Source organism: Bubalus kerabau, chromosome 3, assembly GCF_029407905.1.
Source record: "Bubalus kerabau isolate K-KA32 ecotype Philippines breed swamp buffalo chromosome 3, PCC_UOA_SB_1v2, whole genome shotgun sequence".
NCBI lineage: Eukaryota > Metazoa > Chordata > Mammalia > Artiodactyla > Bovidae > Bubalus > Bubalus kerabau.
The window spans coordinates 90,149,859-90,167,785 of NC_073626.1; the positions used below are offsets into that span (position 1 = coordinate 90,149,859).

A 17,927-nucleotide genomic window follows, 5' to 3' on the forward strand; every position below is an offset into this window, starting at 1 on the left:
TAAGAAGCGATGGCAAGAATACACAGAAGAACTGTACAAAAAAGATCTTCACAACCCAGATAATCACGATGGTGTGATCACTGACCTAGAGCCAGACATCCTGGAATATGAAGTCAAGTGGGCCTTAGAAAGCATCACTACGAACGAAGCTAGTGGAGGTGATGGAATTCCAGTTGAGCTATTCCAAATTCTGAAAGATGATGCTGTGAAAGTGCTGCACTCAATATGCTAGCAAATTTGGAAAACTCAGCAGTGGCCACAGGACTGGAAAAGGTCAGTTTTCATTCCAATCTCAAAGAAAGGCAATGCCAAAGAATGCTCAAACTACCGCACAATGGGACTCATTTCACACACTAGTAAAGTAAGGCTCAAAATTCTCCAAGCCAGGCTTCAGCAGTATGTGAACCGTGAACTTCCTAATGTTCAAGCTGGTTTTAGAAAAGGCAGAGGAACCAGAGATCAAATTGCCAACATCCGCTGGATCATGGGAAAAGCAAGAGAGTTCCAGAAAAACATCTACTTCTGCTTTATTGACTATGCCAAAGCCTTTGACTGCATGGATCACAATAAACTGTGGAAAATTCTGAAAGAGATGGCAATACCAGAACACCTGATCTGCCTCTTGAGAAATTTGTATGCAGGTCAGGAAGCAACAGTTAGAACTGGACATGGAACAACAGACTGGTTCCAAATAGGAAAAGGAGTTCGTCAAGGCTGTATATTGTCACCCTGTTTATTTAACTTATATGCAGAGTACATCATGAGAAACGCTGGACTGGAAGAAACACAGGCTGGAATCAAGATTGCCGGGAGAAATATCAATAACCTCAGATATGCAGATGATACCACCCTTATGGCAGAAAGTGAAGAGGAACTAAAAAGCCTCTTCATGAAGGTGAAAGTACAGAGTGAAAAAGTTGGCTTAAAGCTCAACATTCAGAAAATGAAGATCATGGCATGCGGTCCCATCACTTCATGGGAAATAGATGGGGAAACAGTGGAAACAGTGGCAGACTTTATTTTTGGGGGCTCCAAAATCACTGCAGATGGTGACTGCAGCCATGAAATTAAAAGACGCTTACTCCTTGGAAGGAAAGTTATGACCAACCTAGATAGCATATTCAAAAGCAGAGACATTACTTTGCCAACAAAGGTTCATCTAGTCAAGGCTATGGTTTTTCCTGTGGTCATGTATGGATGTGAGAGTTGGACTGTGAAGAAGGCTGAGTGCCCAAGAATTGATGCTTTTGAACTGTGGTGTTGAAGAAGACTCTTGAGAGTCCCTTGGACTGCAAGGAGATGCAACCAGTCCATTCTGAAGGAGATTAGCCCTGGGATTTCTTTGGAAGGAATGATGCTAAAGCTGAAACTCCAGTACTTTGGCCACCTCATGCAAAGAGTTGACTCATTGGAAAAGACTCTGATGCTGGGAGGGATTGGGGGCAGGAGGAGAAGGGGACGACAGAGGATGAGATGGCTGCATGGCATCACTGACTCGATGGACGTGCGTCTGAGTGAACTCCGGGAGTTGGTGATGGACAGTGAGGCCTGGCATGCTGCGATTAATGGGGTTGCAAAGAGTTGGACACGACTGAGTGACTGATCTGATCTGAACCTGTATCATGATATTACTGTCCATTGCTTCTGTCTTCCTTATTTGCTGGATACAAACCACCTTTTGCACAGAAAGCAAAAATTATTAAGAGATTAAAATTGAATTCCAAAAGTACACGTTAGATGACATTAAGTGATATAACTGATGCAATGGAACTTTGCTCAAGATTGACTTTGATGGCAAAGGGCACTGAAACATGTAATTATTACAAACAAAATATCAAAATAATGCTTGGTTATTATAGAAAATTTGGAATTTATAAAAGAGTAAACAACGTAAAGGAAAATATCAACCTACATCCTGCCTATATTTAGGCTGCTGCTGCTGCTGCTAAGTCACTTCAGTCATGTCGGACTCTGTGCGACCCCAAGAACAGCAGCCCACCAGACTCCCCCATCCCTGGGATTCTCTAGGCAAGAGTACTGGAGTGGGGTGCCATTGCCTTCTCCCTTATTTAGGCTGGTAGCTTTTAAACTTTTAACTTATGCCCCATAGTAAGAAACACATTTAAAGAACCATTTAGCACATAGATATCATACTGAATTGAAACAAAAATTTCAGGTAATACTTACCCTTAGAGCTTATATTGCTTTCTATTCTAGTCTGCTTTAGTCTAGTATAGTCAATCTATTCTCTGTATTCTATCCTATTCTATTTCATTATCACAACTAAGAATCAGGATCTACTGAAGTGATTTCATGACCTACTAAATGAATCTCAAACCATATTTGAATCCTGATCTAGGGAATCACAATGCATATTTCAGCGTTTTTCTTATAGGACTTTTCTATACACTGTCTTCTTGACATAGGTAAGATTATATACTATTGTATCTACTTTTCTCATTTAGTATTATATAAGTATCAATAGTTTCTTATGCCATTAAAGGATATACTTGATAACCATTTTGATGGTTGCACAGTATTTCTTGATATATATGCCATCATTTACCTAAACAATGCTGGGTGTTTCCATTGTTTTCAGTTTTGCATAATCTTAAATAGCTGCAGTTAACATCTTTGTGTATAATCTTTGCTATATATTTCAGGTTACCTCCTTAGGATAGATTTAGGTAGCCAGATCAAAAGATATAAGTAGTTACAAAACTCTGGTTAACAAATTGCTTTCCAGAAAGGTTTATGAGATTATTTTTTTGTCAACAATATGTTGTGATTACTCAGATCAGATTAGATCAGTCGCTCAGTCGTGTCCGACTTTTTGCGACCCCATGAGTCGCAGCACGCCAGGCCTCACTGTCCATCACCAACTCCCGGAGTTCACCCAGACTCACGTCCATCGAGTCAGTGATGCCATCCAGCCATCTCATCCTGTCGTCCCCTTCTCCTCTTGCCCCCAATCCCTCCCAGCATCAGAGTCTTTTCCAATGAGTCAACTCTTCGCATGAGGTGGCCAAAGTACTGGAGTTTCAGCTTTAGCATCATTCCTTCCAAAGAAATCCCAGGGCTGATCTCCTTTAGAATGGACTGGTTGGATCTCCTTGCAGTCCAAGGGACTCTCAGGAGCCTTCTCCAACACCACAGTTCAAAAGCATCAATTCTTCGGCACTCAGCTTTCTTCACAGTCCAGCTCTCACATCCATACATGACCACAGGAAAAACCATAGCCTTGACTAGATGAACCTTTGTTGGCAAAGTAATGTCTCTGCTTTTGAATATGCTATCTAGGTTGGTCATAACTTATACCAGTATATTAATAATTTCCAACATTTATTGAGCAGCTAATGTGTCATACATTCTACTAATGCATCACATGTATCATTTCATTTGATCTGCACAAAATATGTGAAACAGTCAGCACTCCTCTCCTATCTTAGAAATGCAGAGACAGAGAGTCACATAACTTGCCAGAAGTCATTCAGGGTATACATGCAGAGTCGGTTTTTAAATCTGAGTCTGTAGAGGCATTGCCTCTACTAAAGTGCTCTAAGGAGCATTATCTTTAAAGATGCTTGCTAATTTGTTAGTTTAAGTGATATCATATTTTCTGATTTCTAGTAAAAGCATTTGTTAGATTTCTATTTCTCTGATTTCTAATAAAAGCATATAAATTCAGTAATAATTTTAATTTCATCAAATGTGAATTTTTTATTCTTTGAAAATTTATCTGTCAAAGTCTTCTTGTAGTTCTTACTGTTTTTATTACTGTGTAAACAGTAACTGTGCAAACCCTGCGTTTCTTGTATTTACTGCAAATATTTTCATAGGATTTTTCTAAATAACAAAAATATTACAGAAATAAGTTTTGATTTTTTTGTTGCATGTTTAACTCTATTTATTTCTTTTTTTCTCCATTCTTTTAAGGTTATAATGTTAGTTAAGTATATGCCTTTATTTTCTTCATTTTGTTTTATAGCTTGCCTTTTTATTCTGACACCATGTTCCATCCATGGTATATGGTATATATTGTCAATGGGTACTTAATCCTGTTCCTTAATCCTGGCCAATTTTATGGCATCATTTATTGCATATACTTCCATTTGTTAAAATCAATATAGAATGCCTTCTTTATCATATGTGAAGTGTGTGTGTGTATGTGTGCATCTATGTATGAGACATACTCCTGTATAGCTCTCACACTGCTCTAAATACTACCAAGTTCCCATATTTCAAAAAAAATAATAGGATTAGTTATACTTTATTATTTGCTTTTAAAAAATTTTAGCTTTTATGTCTATTCTTCAAGGCAAACTAGAATTATTTACTTAATTTCCACTCTAAACAATTAAATAGCAAATATCTGGTGAGAATTTGACAACATTTTAGGAAGAACTGACATATCTTTATTAATCTTTCCTCAGGAAATGGTGTAACATGTCTCTCCACTAATTCAAGTCTTCCTTTTAAATTCCTCAGTGATGTTTTCATAGAAATTATCTTTCTTATTGCCATTGAGAATGGCAGCTTTTAAAAATTTTCTTATTGATGTATATGAAACCTATTGTTTGGGAATTTTTGTACATTTATTTCATAGGTATCCCTCTTACTAAAAACTCTTACTACTCAGAGTTTTTCACTAGATTTTATTGGGTTTTCTAATTAGATAATCATAATTTGCAAATAACAGTTCACACTTCACTACATGTGGTAAGACTTCCAGAACCATGGTAAATACCAGGAGTATTAAATAATATCTTACACTTGATCTGGACTCTAATAGGACTATCTTTGTCCTATAGTCTTTCATTTTTATATTTGATGTGTACTTTTTGTTCAAGATATATCATTCTATAACTAGTTTATCTTAAATTTTTATTCAAGGATAAGTAGTAGATTTTCTAAAATTTATTTTCAACATCTATTAAAATTGTGTCATATAGTTTTTCCCATTAGGCCCATGGATGTGTGGCCCATTGATAGATATTGTGTTAAAACCATTTTTATCTCCTAAATAAAACCTAATTACTGAATCCTAAATAAAACCTAATTTCAGTAATAAAACCTAATTACTGAAAGTGGATTATTATTTTACTACTCTACTGAATTAGATTTGTTAGAATTTTATTTGGGAATATTTTCATCTCTGTTCATAGAGTTAATTTTTTAATGCCATACTGTTAGATTTTTTTTTTCTTATTGTGTCAGCTTCATAAAATGAACTAGGTAGTTTTCTGCCTTTGTGTTTTGAGATTATGACTCAGCCTGGGAAGTTATCTTTCTCTGAAAGTTTGAAGGAACAAAACCACATGGTATTATAATCCTGTTCCAAGATCATTCTTTAATCATAAAGGGATTTGGTACAGTAGTTGAGGGCTAAACTCTAGAGTCAGAGTGTCTGGATTTGAATTCCATTCAGCCATTTAGTATGCCCTAGGAAGTTCACTTCTCTTAAGCCTCAGTTTTTTATTTATAAAGATGCCCTGGAGGAAGGAAAGGCTACCTACTCCAGTATTCTGGCCTGGAGAATTCCATGGACTGTATAGTCCATGGGGTCGCAAAGAGTTGGACACGACTGAGCAACTTTGACTTTCAGGTGGTGCTAGTGGTAAAGAACCCACCTACCAATGCAGGAGATGTAAGAGACATGGGTTCCCATGGACAGAGGAACCTGGTGGGCTACAATCCACGAGGTCGCAAAAAGTCAGACATGATTGAAACAACTTAGTATGTATGCATGCTGCTAAGTTGCTTCAGTCGTGACCGATTCTGCGTGACCCCATAGACGGCAGCCCACCAGGCTCCCCCATCCCTGGGATTCTCCAGGCAAGAACACTGGAGTGGGTTGCCATTTCCTTCTCCAATGCAGGAAAGTGAAAAGTGAAAGTGAAGTCGCTCAGTCGTGTCTGACTCTTAGCGACCTCATGGACTGCAGCCTACCAGGCTCCTCCATCCATGGGATTTTCCAGGCAAGAGTACTGGAGTGGGGTGCCAATGCTTTCTCTGATGTATGCATGCATGTAGTATTTTAAAAAATGTATATTATAGCTCCTTGGATAAGCTTCAGTTCAGTTCAGTTTAGTCGCTCAGTGGTGTCCAACTCTTTGCAACCCCATGAACCGCAGCACACCAGGCCTCCCTGTCCATTGCCAACTCGGGATAAGCTTACTTTTCTTATTTTTCTAAGAGTAATAAGTTTCAAACATTTAGAAGAGTGTAGGGATAATATACTTTGAATAAATTTTCATGTCTAATGTTACTTATTTGTGGTCAACAAATGAAATCTAAATAGATACTTTTATTTATGGATGTTTCATAGTGACAAGTATAGGATGAAAGCTTTAAGGTGAGTTCTCTCTTGTATGGGACACCATTTGTCATTATAAAAAGTTTATAAGTATCTAATAAGTTAAATTAATTGTCATCACTTTTTTTGCTTACTTGCAATGTTAAGAATGAGAGCAGAATGTTAAATATTACTATAATTGCTTTTGTCTTCTAACAGGTTTTCTTTATCTGTTTTGAAGATGTATTCATCAATATTACTACTATTTTGGTTTGTGATTTCTAAAGTTAATTGCCCTTTTCCCATGTTTTGAAAGTGTATCAGGATTTTCTTAGTGATTTCATGGTCAACTCCCTAATGGATTTTTCTATAGGAAGAAAAATCCAATTTGGAATATAAAATTATCTTACTGGGATCCTCAGACTGTTAGTTTAATGAATGCTTATACATATTTGCATTTTTGTTTAGATTTTTGATGAAGAGGCATCTTACCACTGTGCTGTAATGCTCAACCTCCAAAAATCACCTTTTACTGGGATGTGGAATTTTACTTCCTGTAGTGAACACCATACTCTGTCTCTATGTCAGAAATACTCAGGTATAGATCATTATTTAGATAACTATGGTACTTTATGCTGTTAGAGATGTACAGTATGTTTTCACACAAAAGAATCTTATAAATTAATTAATATTTGTAATCATATAGCTTCTTTAACATTTTAGCATGGCTACATCCATGTGAGTCAAATTAGCTCAAGTATTAAATACAATGTGATTTTTTTTCAAATATCATTGCCATAATTAAATATCAAAATTAAGTATTAATGGAATTTGTTAATAGGAGTTGTCTAATGACAGTAAATTATGGTTGCACTTTGTTCTTTTTACTCTGGGATTTTTCAGATTTTGCTTTCTATCATGAGGAAAAGAGGAGAAAAAAATATTTGTAACTGAACTCAGTGTAAACATTCATGGTTAAATTTAGCTCTCAAAAAAATAAAAGGATATGAAGCATTATAAATGAATCACACACTAAGCCTTATCCTATAATCCACATAAAAATAAAATATGTACTTAAAAGTAGACATCATCTATATTTTCAAAATATTTTTTATTAAATTGTTTACATTGGTCACAGTAAGTTTTTAACAAATGATTTTAAAAAAGAAATCCTTTGTCATATAATGAGAATCTCAAGTAGCTAATTCATGTGCTTCTGAAGAACTTTTTGCTAAATTAATCTTTACTCATTTGTCTTACACTTTTTAGTAACTGCCTTAATTCAGAGAAGTATTGCAAATCAATAATGCAAATATATCCTCTAAGGGGTGGTTTCATACATTTTTTTGTGGGTTCTCCCAGATGAAAACTTGTAAAGGGAGACTTAACACCTTCTCTTGTTGAAGCAGTTCAAACAAAGAAAGAATCTGACACCAATCTGAAATGGTAATTTTACTGCACTCTAGTTTTATTTTTCCCCTTCCCAAATCAGATCAACTAAAACAGAATTATTTATAAAACATACCTAGTTATCCTACCCAAAGTCTAAAACAAATAGATAAGTAATACCTAAAGTACATTATTATAGGGAGAAATTTCAAAAGCTATCTCATGACTTACCAAGTGGGTGGTTTTTTTTTTTTCTTTTACACACAGAAATTGAAAGCAGACAGACCTTGTGGAATACTACAGAGACTATGAAGTATCAAAATAACCTGTACAAAATAATCCTGAAGCCCCTGGCTTGGACCGATGCTCTAAGAGAGTGTCAGAAAGAAAACATGCGCCTGGTGAGCATCACAGACCCTTACCAGCAGGCCTTCCTGACTGTGCAGGCGGTCGTCCGCAACTCTTCTTTGTGGATTGGACTCTCCAGTCATGATGTAAGTTTTCAGTCCCAATTGCCAGGATTGGGTGACGGAATGTGACATTTTTTTATTGCACACAGCATCTCTCCTATCAGACTAAAAAAACCCAGAGATCATAAAATCTTACTCCAGTGAATGAATTTCGTATGTATGTAATTTTTAGTGGCAGTCATTTTCCCACTGATTTGCTGCTTTATTGTTTAGCTTTAGGAAAATGTCCAGTGATATGTAACTGAGCACTTCTTTTTATTTATTCTAATCAAAGATGGAGCTGGAATCCGGAGCTGCCATCTCTCCTCAGCCAATGAAAAGGAGAGGGGAAGGGCAGTTACAAAATCGCAGGGGGTTGGGTGAGTGGAAGCCCATGGACATTATTAAAGGGCTTTTTATCCCTTTCTGAATAAGCAAAGTGAAATTAAGCCACTCTACAAAGGAATTAGAAGAGCAATTCACCCTATCTCCAACTCTGATCTTGGGTACTTCTCATTCATCTCTTAGCCCAACAACAAATGCTAGTCTCCTATTAATTCTCGACACTGAATTACATACATATAGCATGAACAGGAATATTTATGCTCCTAAATCTTTTAGCTAAAATTAATAGGGAATTGTCTTTAAAATAGAGTTATATTATTTCTGTCAGCATTGTAGTCCTTTTTTGCCTCTTTTCTGAGCCTTCTTTGTAAGGATTTGATGCTTTGCCCGCTGAAATGAATTTAAAGTTAATACCTAGGGCTGGTATATAAGGCTGCATATGTTGTCCATTGATAGGGGTGCCATTTTCAAAGATGGTAATGTGAACTTTGCTTCCTGCATCTGTGCAGCGAGTGACCCATAAAGCCCAGTTAGATAATTTTCACCTAAACCAGTATTCCTCATCCACTTTTAGAGAGAAGTTAATCGGGAGTGTAGGAGAGAAGCATCCATGGCATTGTGAAGCAAACCTGAGGCATGGAGGCTGTAGGATAACCCTCAGTGTACCAAGACGGTTTTAGGGTTGTCTGGAGAAAAAGTAATGAAAGACGATTCAATCCTTGCACAAACCCCAAGTTGAACTGGAGAGTGGATGAAAAACTTAAACTCAGAAGTGAACATAATCTTTGACAAACTTTAAATTTATTACCACCAGCATTTGTCAGAAGCTCAATTAAAAAAAAAAAAAAACAGTACTTAGAAATTGCTTGAAGAATCAGTTCAGTTCAGTCACTCAGTCATGTCCAACTCTTTGTAACCCATGAACTACAGCACGCCAGGCCTCCCTGTCTGTCACCAACTCCCGGAGTTCACCCAAACTCATGTGCATCAACTCGGTGATGCCATCCAGCCATCTCATCCTCTGTCGTCCCCTTCTCCTCCTGCCCCCAATCCCTCCCAGCATCAGAGTCTTTTCCAATGAGTTAACTCTTCGCATGAGGTGGCCAAAGTATTGGAGTTTCAGCCTCAGCATCAGTCCTTCCAGTGAACACCCAGGACTGATCTCTTTTAGAATGGACTGGTTGGATCTCCTTGCAGTCCAAGGGACTCTCAAGAGTCTTCTCCAGCACCACAGTTCAAAAGCATCAATTCTTCGGCACTCAGCTTTCTTCACAGTCCAACTCTCACATCCATACATGACCACTGGAAAAACCATAGCCTTGACTAGACGAATAGTTTCTCCAAAACTCTGGATTTTAAAATGTACCCTTAGTTCAAGCCAGATTGTCAGCTTGAACTGCTTCCCTAGACCTCACAGTATCAGTTCCTTCATAGCATTGCTTTTACTTCCTTTCTTTCTCATGTTTGGCATTATGTGAAACGCATCACTGTCTCTTGTGAAGCTGGTAATCAGTTATTACATTTCCTAGTTTTAATCACATTAAACCTTTTAAAAGAAAAGCAGTGTTGTCTCTGGAGAAAAATCGTAAAGTTAGAATAAATTAAAAGAATAAAATTGAAGTCACCTGTAATCCCCAGTATCTAGTGATAAACAGGTTTAAATGTTTAGTATATATCCTTCAGGTTATTTTTCTGTGTACATGTATTTATTTTTAAGACACTTGGTATCATACAGTTTTGTAACTTTTTTCCCCCACTTGATGATTTTGGTCTTCTTTCTTATTCTGTGTTCAATCTTCACCTCTTTTTCTCTTTTCCCTTTTGCTCTTCAACATATTTTATATAGCTCTTTATTGTACATTTTCATAAACTGCCTTAAATCTTTGGCACATGGCAGGATATAAAGAAATGAAAGTTTATACTAAAAACAGTGGGGAGGTTTTGAAAGATTCTAAGCATGGTAGTAACAACATCAGATTTTGACTTGAGAAAAATTATGCTGTGGAGAAGCTGGGGAAGGAAGTGAGAAGTCCTGAGACAGAAGACCACTTAGAGTTTCGTGTAGACATCGGTGCAGGAAGTGATGAGGGTCTGGACTGAGGCGTGTTTACACTGTCTGCAGCACAGCCGTTGCGGGTTATAGGAAGTCCGGAGTGTGACTGTGACAGCAGGTCACGAGCACATTGAAGTGAAAGTCTAGACGAAGAGGAAGTCAAGAAGGCTTGGGAACAGGGCGAGTCAACCACATGAACACAGAGCTCCCTAAGTTAGAGGTAAGACCAGGAGGACAGAGCAAGACACGGGGCGTCTCCTTAGTGAATGTCAGAGATGGGCAGGGGGCCAAGACCTCAGTGAATGTCAGAGAGAAGCAAGGACTCTGGGCGGTTGCAGTGATAAGGGCATAAACCTCAAAGGATATTACTAAAGAAGATAAAAATACCCATGACCTCATTCTCATGGCTCTGTGGTATCTGAGATTAAGAAAAGCAAATAGCCTTCCCTTGTGGGTGCTGAAAGGAACTTGCTCTGTTAGAAAAGACAGGTTTTAATTAAGATCCATCAAGGTCTAGAATTCAGTGAAGAGATATTTACAGTCTTAGTAAACAGATTTAGTGTTCAAAAAAGAGATGGAGGGAATGGGATAGCTTATCTACAAGGAACAGAAGTTCCAAAGGTCCAAGGACCTGGGTTAGTTGGGAGTGTAGCAAGGGAGAAGGAATCCAGGGTAATACCCAGTACTGGCAACATCACAGGGACAAAGGGCCACATTTGAGGCCACTTGGTTTAGAAATTAACTGGCTACAACTTTACAACTGGAATGCTCAGTTCAGTTCAATTGCTCAGTTGTGTCCAACTCTTTGCGATCCCACGGACTACAGCACGCCAGGCCTCCCTGTCCATTGCCAATTCCCGGAGTTTACTCAAACTCATGTCCATTGAGTCATTGATGCCATCCAACCATCTCGTCCTCTGTCATCCCCTTCTCCTGCCTTCAGTCTTTTCCACATCAGAGTCTTTTCAAATGAGTCAGTTCTTCACATCAGGTGGCCAAAGTACTAGAGTTTCAGCTTCAGCATCAGTCCTTCCAATGAATGTTCAGGACTGATTTCCTCTAGGATGGATTGGTTGGATCTCCTTGCAGTCCAAGAGACTCTCAAGAGTCTCCTCCAACACCACAATTCAAAAGCATCAGTTATTCGGCACTCAGCTTTCTTTATAGTCTAACTCTCACATCCATACATGACTACTGGAAGAACCATAGCCTTGACTAGATGGACCTTTATTGGTAAAGTAATGTCTCTGCTTTTTAATATGCTTTCTAGGTTGGTCACAACTTTTCTTCCTAGGAGTAAGCATCTTTTCATTTCATGGCTGCAGTTACCATCTGCAGTGATTTTGGAGCCCCCAAAAATAAAGTCTGTCATTGTTTCCATTGTTTCCCCATCTATTTGCCATGAAGTGATGGGACCAGATGCCAGGGATCTTAGTTTTCTGAATGTTGAGTTTTAAGCTAACTTTTTCACTCTCTTCTTTCACTTTCATCAAGAGGCTCTTTAGTTCTTCTTCACTTTCTGCCATAAGAGTGGTGTCATCTTCATATCTGAGGTTATTGATATTTCTCCCAGCAATCTTGATTCCAGCTTGTGTTTCTTCCAGTCCAGTGTTTCTCATGATGTACTCTGCATATAAGTTAAATAAGCAGCATGACAATAATACAGCCTTGACGTAACTCCTTTTCCTATTTGGAACCAGTCTGTTGTTCCATGTCCAGTTCTAACTGTTGCTTCTTGACTGCATACTATTTCTCAACAGGCAGGTCAGGTGGTCTGGTACACCCATCTCTTTCAGAATTTTTCACAGTTTGTTGTGGTCCACACAGTCAAAGGCTTTGGCATAGTCAATGAAGAAGTAGATGTTTTTCTGGAACTCTCTTGCTTTTTCAATGGTCCAGCAAATGTTGGCAATTTGATCTCTGGTTCCTCTGCCTTTTCTAAATCCAGCTTGAACATCTGGAAGTTCACAGTTCATGTACTGTTGAACCCTGGCTTGGAGAATTTTGAGCATTACTTTACTAGCATGTGAGATGAGTGCAATTGTGCATTAGGTTGAGCATTCTTTGGCATTGCCTTTCTTTAGGATTGGAATGAAAACTGACCTTTTCCAGTTCTGTGGCCACTGCTGAATTTTTCAAATTTGCTGGCATATTGAGTGCAGCACTTTCACAGCATCATCTTTTAGGAATGCTGGTGGAGAACAATTCTGGATGAAATAGTTGGTGGTGTTGAGGTTTGACTGCCTTTGCTATTTTTCATTCACTAAGGGGACTGTATGTGGCCTTTGCCCAATGTTCCACTTAAGCCAGTAATGCCAAATTGCCATGGGCCTCAGGAAAGCATACCTCAGTGGGTCAGTGTGTAAGGCCTGGTGCCCTGGCAGCACCACAGGAGAGCTCAGGCAGGCCTATACTTCACAACCCATCACCTGCACATCTGTAGCTACCTTGAAAGCATCTCTCAAGACAGGTGGTCATGCTTTTATCAGGATGCAAAGATAGATGTTCAGATTTCTAGCGCACAATAGAATGTACTGAATAAGGAAGTTTCTCTTCAAAGTCGTGTGTGAAAACAGTGGTATGAGATCCACAGGGCCTGAGAGTTTAAAAAGGAGCTAACAGGGGTTGGGGGCAGGAGGAGAAGCGGACGACAGAGGATGAGATGGCTGGATGGCATCACTGACTGGATGGACGTGAGTCTAAGTGAACTCTGGGAGTTGGTGATGGACAGGGAGGCCTGATGTGCTGTGATTCACGGGGTCACAAAGAGTCGGACATGACTGAGTGACTGAACTGAACTGAACTGAACTGAACACCCATGTAGCTCTTATTGTGTACCAGCTAGCCACTGATTTATGTGTCTTACACATTACCCCATTGATTCTAACCCATGAGATTAAGTGTCACATCCATTTAATAGAAGAGGGGATGGAAATATGGCAAGGTAATATCACAATCAAAAGCTGACAAATGACTGAACCAGAATTCAAAACTAGTACGCTTAGCTCCAAACCCATGTTCTTTCCACTCCTACATATTATCTCTAAGTTAAGCAGCACTCACAGTGGTCTCACTCCATTTTAGCTTTCTGATTTCCAACAACCAATGGTTCTAATTATGTGTGAGGCAGCAAAGTATAATGGTTTAGACCATGGACTCCAGGGTCTAATGGCCTGGATTTGAATCCCAGCTCATTATGGTTTTACACTCTGTGTGATGGTGCATGACTTCAGTTTCCTCATCTATAAAATGGATATATGATAGTACCTGGGTGCCTCATATAGTTGTAAGGATTCTTAAAACAATGCCTGATATGTAGTAAGTGCTTTGTAAATATGTACTAAATATAAGGTAAAATTAAAAGTCACGCTCAGTCGTGTCCAACTCTTTGTGACCCTGTGGACTGTAGCCCATTAGGTTCCTCTGTCTATGGGATTCTCCAGGCAAGAATACTGGAGTGGGTAGCCATTCCCTTCTCCAGGGCATATTCCCTACCCAGGGATCAAACCCAGGAGTCCTGCATTGCAGGCAGATTCTTTACTGTCTGAGCCACCAGAGAAGCCCTTAGATCGACCACAAGGGTCAAAATCAAACCATAGGGACAAGATGGATTGTTACTTAAAATATATTTCTCCTCCTTCCAGGATGAACTCAATTTTGGTTGGTCAGATGGGAAACATCTTCAATTTAGTCGCTGGGCTGAAAATAATGAACAACTTGAAGACTGTGTAGTATTAGACACTGATGGATTCTGGAAAACATCAGATTGCGATAATAATCAACCAGGCGCTATTTGCTATTATTCAGGAAGTATGCTAATTTCAAGTATTTTAACTCTTTAATTGTTATCAGTCTTATGAGTAGTGGAATTTGGGGCAAATGGATTTGAAATCTTGTTTTAAAATTATAAAGCAATTATAATTTTGTCCTTTTTACAACAAAATTTATTGTGAAAATTTGTAATCAAGAATCATTATATGTTAAATATTTTGTCATTAACTTGTTATTTTAGATATATTTTTATCTTTATTTCTGTCAACAGATGATAGTAATTGACCTTTGAGTTTAAAGTCCTTGTTAGCCTCATTTTGTGTACCTTTTTGTTTATGTTCTTATGGAAAACTTACATCTGTGGGCATTCTTTTGCAATTCTTTTCAATACTTCACATTTGTTTTATGAGTCACTGCTAAGATTTATTTGGTTGCGAGTAACAGTAATGAGCTCACTTCAGAGAAACTTAGATCTTCAGAAACGGGGATAGAGCTGCACATTCTGAGGAAAATGGGTCCGTAAGCCAGAGGTCTTCCACCTCTCTGTTCTGTTTCTCTCTGTGGATCTGCACTCTTATCTTTATATACTTTCTGCTTCTCTGCACATGGTGAAACATGGCAGCTCTGCAGCTTTCAATTTTAGCCATAACTGCAGGTGAATTGACTGTCTCTGAATCCCACTTTTCATATCTGTAGAGAGAATCTGATAGACTCAGCTGAGTCAGATATGCAGTCTCTAGCCCAGTCAAAGGAAAGTGGTTTTACAACTTTTAGGGGCCCACATTTGTGGGTTTGTGGTTAGAAAAAAAGACTAATTCACAAAGGGAGTTGCCGTGAGCTGGGAGAAATACTGTACTGAATGGTCTCTACCACATATTGAATCAGTTTGATTGGTTTTGAGTAGAGCATATCTCTATTTGCATCTTTTTTAATGTATAGCCTTTTCATAAAATGAAAAAAAAAGCTTAATTTAGATTTTCTAGGTGTCAGATTTTAAATTATTTCTATTTGCTTTGGTTAGAGCAATAACTTGTTTAGAACATCACATATTTCTTAAATATTTCTTTAAAATTAGAGAAGATGTCAGTAACCAGAAAACTGAAGGTGAATTCCCAAAGTTATATTAAGGTACCTATTGTTATGTTTGTATTGTTTCTCTGAAGTGGCCCCTTGTATTTGAAGTCTGGCAATGCAGGAACACAGAAACTGCATTTAACCTAATAACACTTCATTATCCATATTATTCTACTCATTCCACATCAGGGGAAAGAAAATTGATTTAAATAATTTCTTTCCTACAGAAAGCCAGTTAAGAGGTCACATTTTATTCAAGCATAAACAGAACAAGCATCGCCAAGTTATTATTTCTTGGCTTCCTGAATATTTCCTACAAATCAAGTCTAATTACTATGAACACGATTTAATATTTATATATGTAATTAGAATTCTTACCATTAATTCTTTTTCTAGATGAGACTAAGCAAGAGGTCAAACCAGTTGCCAGTTTTCAGTGTCCATCTCCTATTCTAAGCACTCCATGGATACCATTTCAGAACTCTTGCTACAATTTCTTGATAACAGAAAATAGATACAGAGTGCCAACACAAGATGAGGTTCATTCTAAATGCCAGACACTGAGTAAGTATGCTATATAGCCATTGTATATTACATCACGCTCTTAAAACTAACCAATCTCGCCTGAGTGTATTATAAATATTTCTAATTAGCAGTAGTAACTAGAACTCAAAAATACCCATCTCCTTATTTCTTCATTGTCAATGACAAAGTATTAAAATTTGTGTTTAGTGAAAATGGTAACAGTATAGGAGTTCCTCCATTTTTAACCTATCCATTCGAGAACTAGTGTGTCTTTACGTGTATAAACAAAGTGGATTCTACTTACAAGGGAAAAGAAATGACACTGAGACTAGAGAATGGGATGTTAAATCAACTTGGGCTGCGGGCAAAGAGAAAATAGGTCAGTCTGAGTGGTTGAAAGCTTAGATAAGCTGTAAAGAAGCACCTCTGCTTAAAAGAAATACATATTTCATACTTTTAGCTCTCAAGGTTATCCAGATATTTCGTATGAGATTGACTGAGGATTTATGACTTTTTAACAGTGGACCCATCAACTTTGTAGAAAATTCGTATGGAAGATATCAAACCATTATTCCCCAAAGTGTGCTCTGTGGAACACTACTTTTAAGAGGTGTTCTATTAAAAAAAAAGATTCTTAGTAAAAGAACAAGGATGAGAAATTTCACACATCTTTGTTTCCTGTTAAAACATTATCAAATATACATTAGCATGTACTTTGAGAAATACTGGCATGAATGAAGTAGTTTAACTTTGGTTAACCAATGTTTGTAAAGCTCTTTTCAATGTAACTCTTTTCTAAGGAACCCCTGAGGAACACACTTTGGGAAATATTAAACTTTTAAAACCTTCCTATAAAACAGTGATCTCTAAGAAAAAGGAAGATTTTTTACTTTTAGCCCATTCAAGAGGTTTTATTTGTTATAGTCTTTGACACTGTATCATTAATATATGTGGATTTATACCAACTCAAAATAAGCCTTGTGAGGAAAAGCAAATCAGTGTTTCAAATTCTCTACTCAACTTCTAATTTTCCACTATTCTATGAGACCAAATTTAAGATCAAAATGTTTGAAAACTTCTCAACCTATTCATTGTAGTACAAGATGGTTTTCATTTATATCTCTTACTCATTTTCTACTGTTGTTTGTTTTGAAGTGTATTAAGCTGGGAAGTAAAAATTGCTAAATCTATTAAACAAAGTATTCTAAATAATTATTTAAATTATTGGCTATTTTTTTATTTAACAGACCCAAAATCACATATTCTGAGTATTCGAGATGAAAAAGAGAACAACTTTGTTCTTGAGCAGCTTCTACATTACAATTACATGGCTTCATGGGTCATTTTAGGTATAACTTATGAAAGTAAGTTGTAAATCTACTGTTTTTTTTTCTATATTCATAGTTCATTATGAACTACTTGTTTATCACACTGTAAAAATATAGTTTTCAAAGTATTTATCAACATACAAAATTATAATTGTGTACTTAGCATAACTTACACAGATACCAAGACAGGGTTTGTGTCTCTGCCCTGCCACTAAAATGCCTTTACCACCAAGCTTGGAGTTTAATGGTGGAAAATGATATCCTTTTTCCACTCTCCCTCCTAGCAGTACAAGACTAACTAAAAATGACTGCACTCCCACATAAAGGTCTAATACTTACTTTATATCTCTAGGTGTATGACCTAAGTGAGAATAGAAATACACTTCTAATGTTGCATTTTTGGGTTTATATCATTGGCTTGGGGTATACATTAGAAAAAGGAGACACATAGTCTGTCAATGGACTAGAATATTTGAGATTGTAAATGCCACAAACCCAAGATATAATTGCTATGAAGCTTTTTTAAAAACACAGACTCTTAATAATAGAAGTAAGACCAATTTAGAAAGATACTCATTAAGAGGTGTCCTAAAAATCATAAAGTTTTGAAATTAAAAAAAATCACTCTTTGGGCGTAAAGCCTCAAAAACATACATTTACCCAAAGAGGGGGCTGAATGAGAGGCACAGGACAGTGAT

At 37.4% G+C, this 17,927-nt stretch overlaps 1 protein-coding gene across 2 annotated transcripts in view; it reads left to right on the forward strand.

Annotated features, from left to right (window-relative positions):
- The window catches only part of LOC129646389 (lymphocyte antigen 75-like), a 123,500-nt gene that overhangs the window by 56,374 nt on the left and 49,199 nt on the right, over positions 1-17,927 (forward strand). For both annotated transcript variants that reach the window (XM_055572455.1, XM_055572456.1), the window contains exons 24-28: positions 6,764-6,893; positions 7,952-8,178; positions 14,176-14,341; positions 15,773-15,940; positions 17,149-17,265. In XM_055572455.1, coding sequence (XP_055428430.1) covers positions 6,764-6,893; positions 7,952-8,178; positions 14,176-14,341; positions 15,773-15,940; positions 17,149-17,265 — 808 coding nt within the window. The remainder of the gene's footprint in view (positions 1-6,763; positions 6,894-7,951; positions 8,179-14,175; positions 14,342-15,772; positions 15,941-17,148; positions 17,266-17,927) is intronic.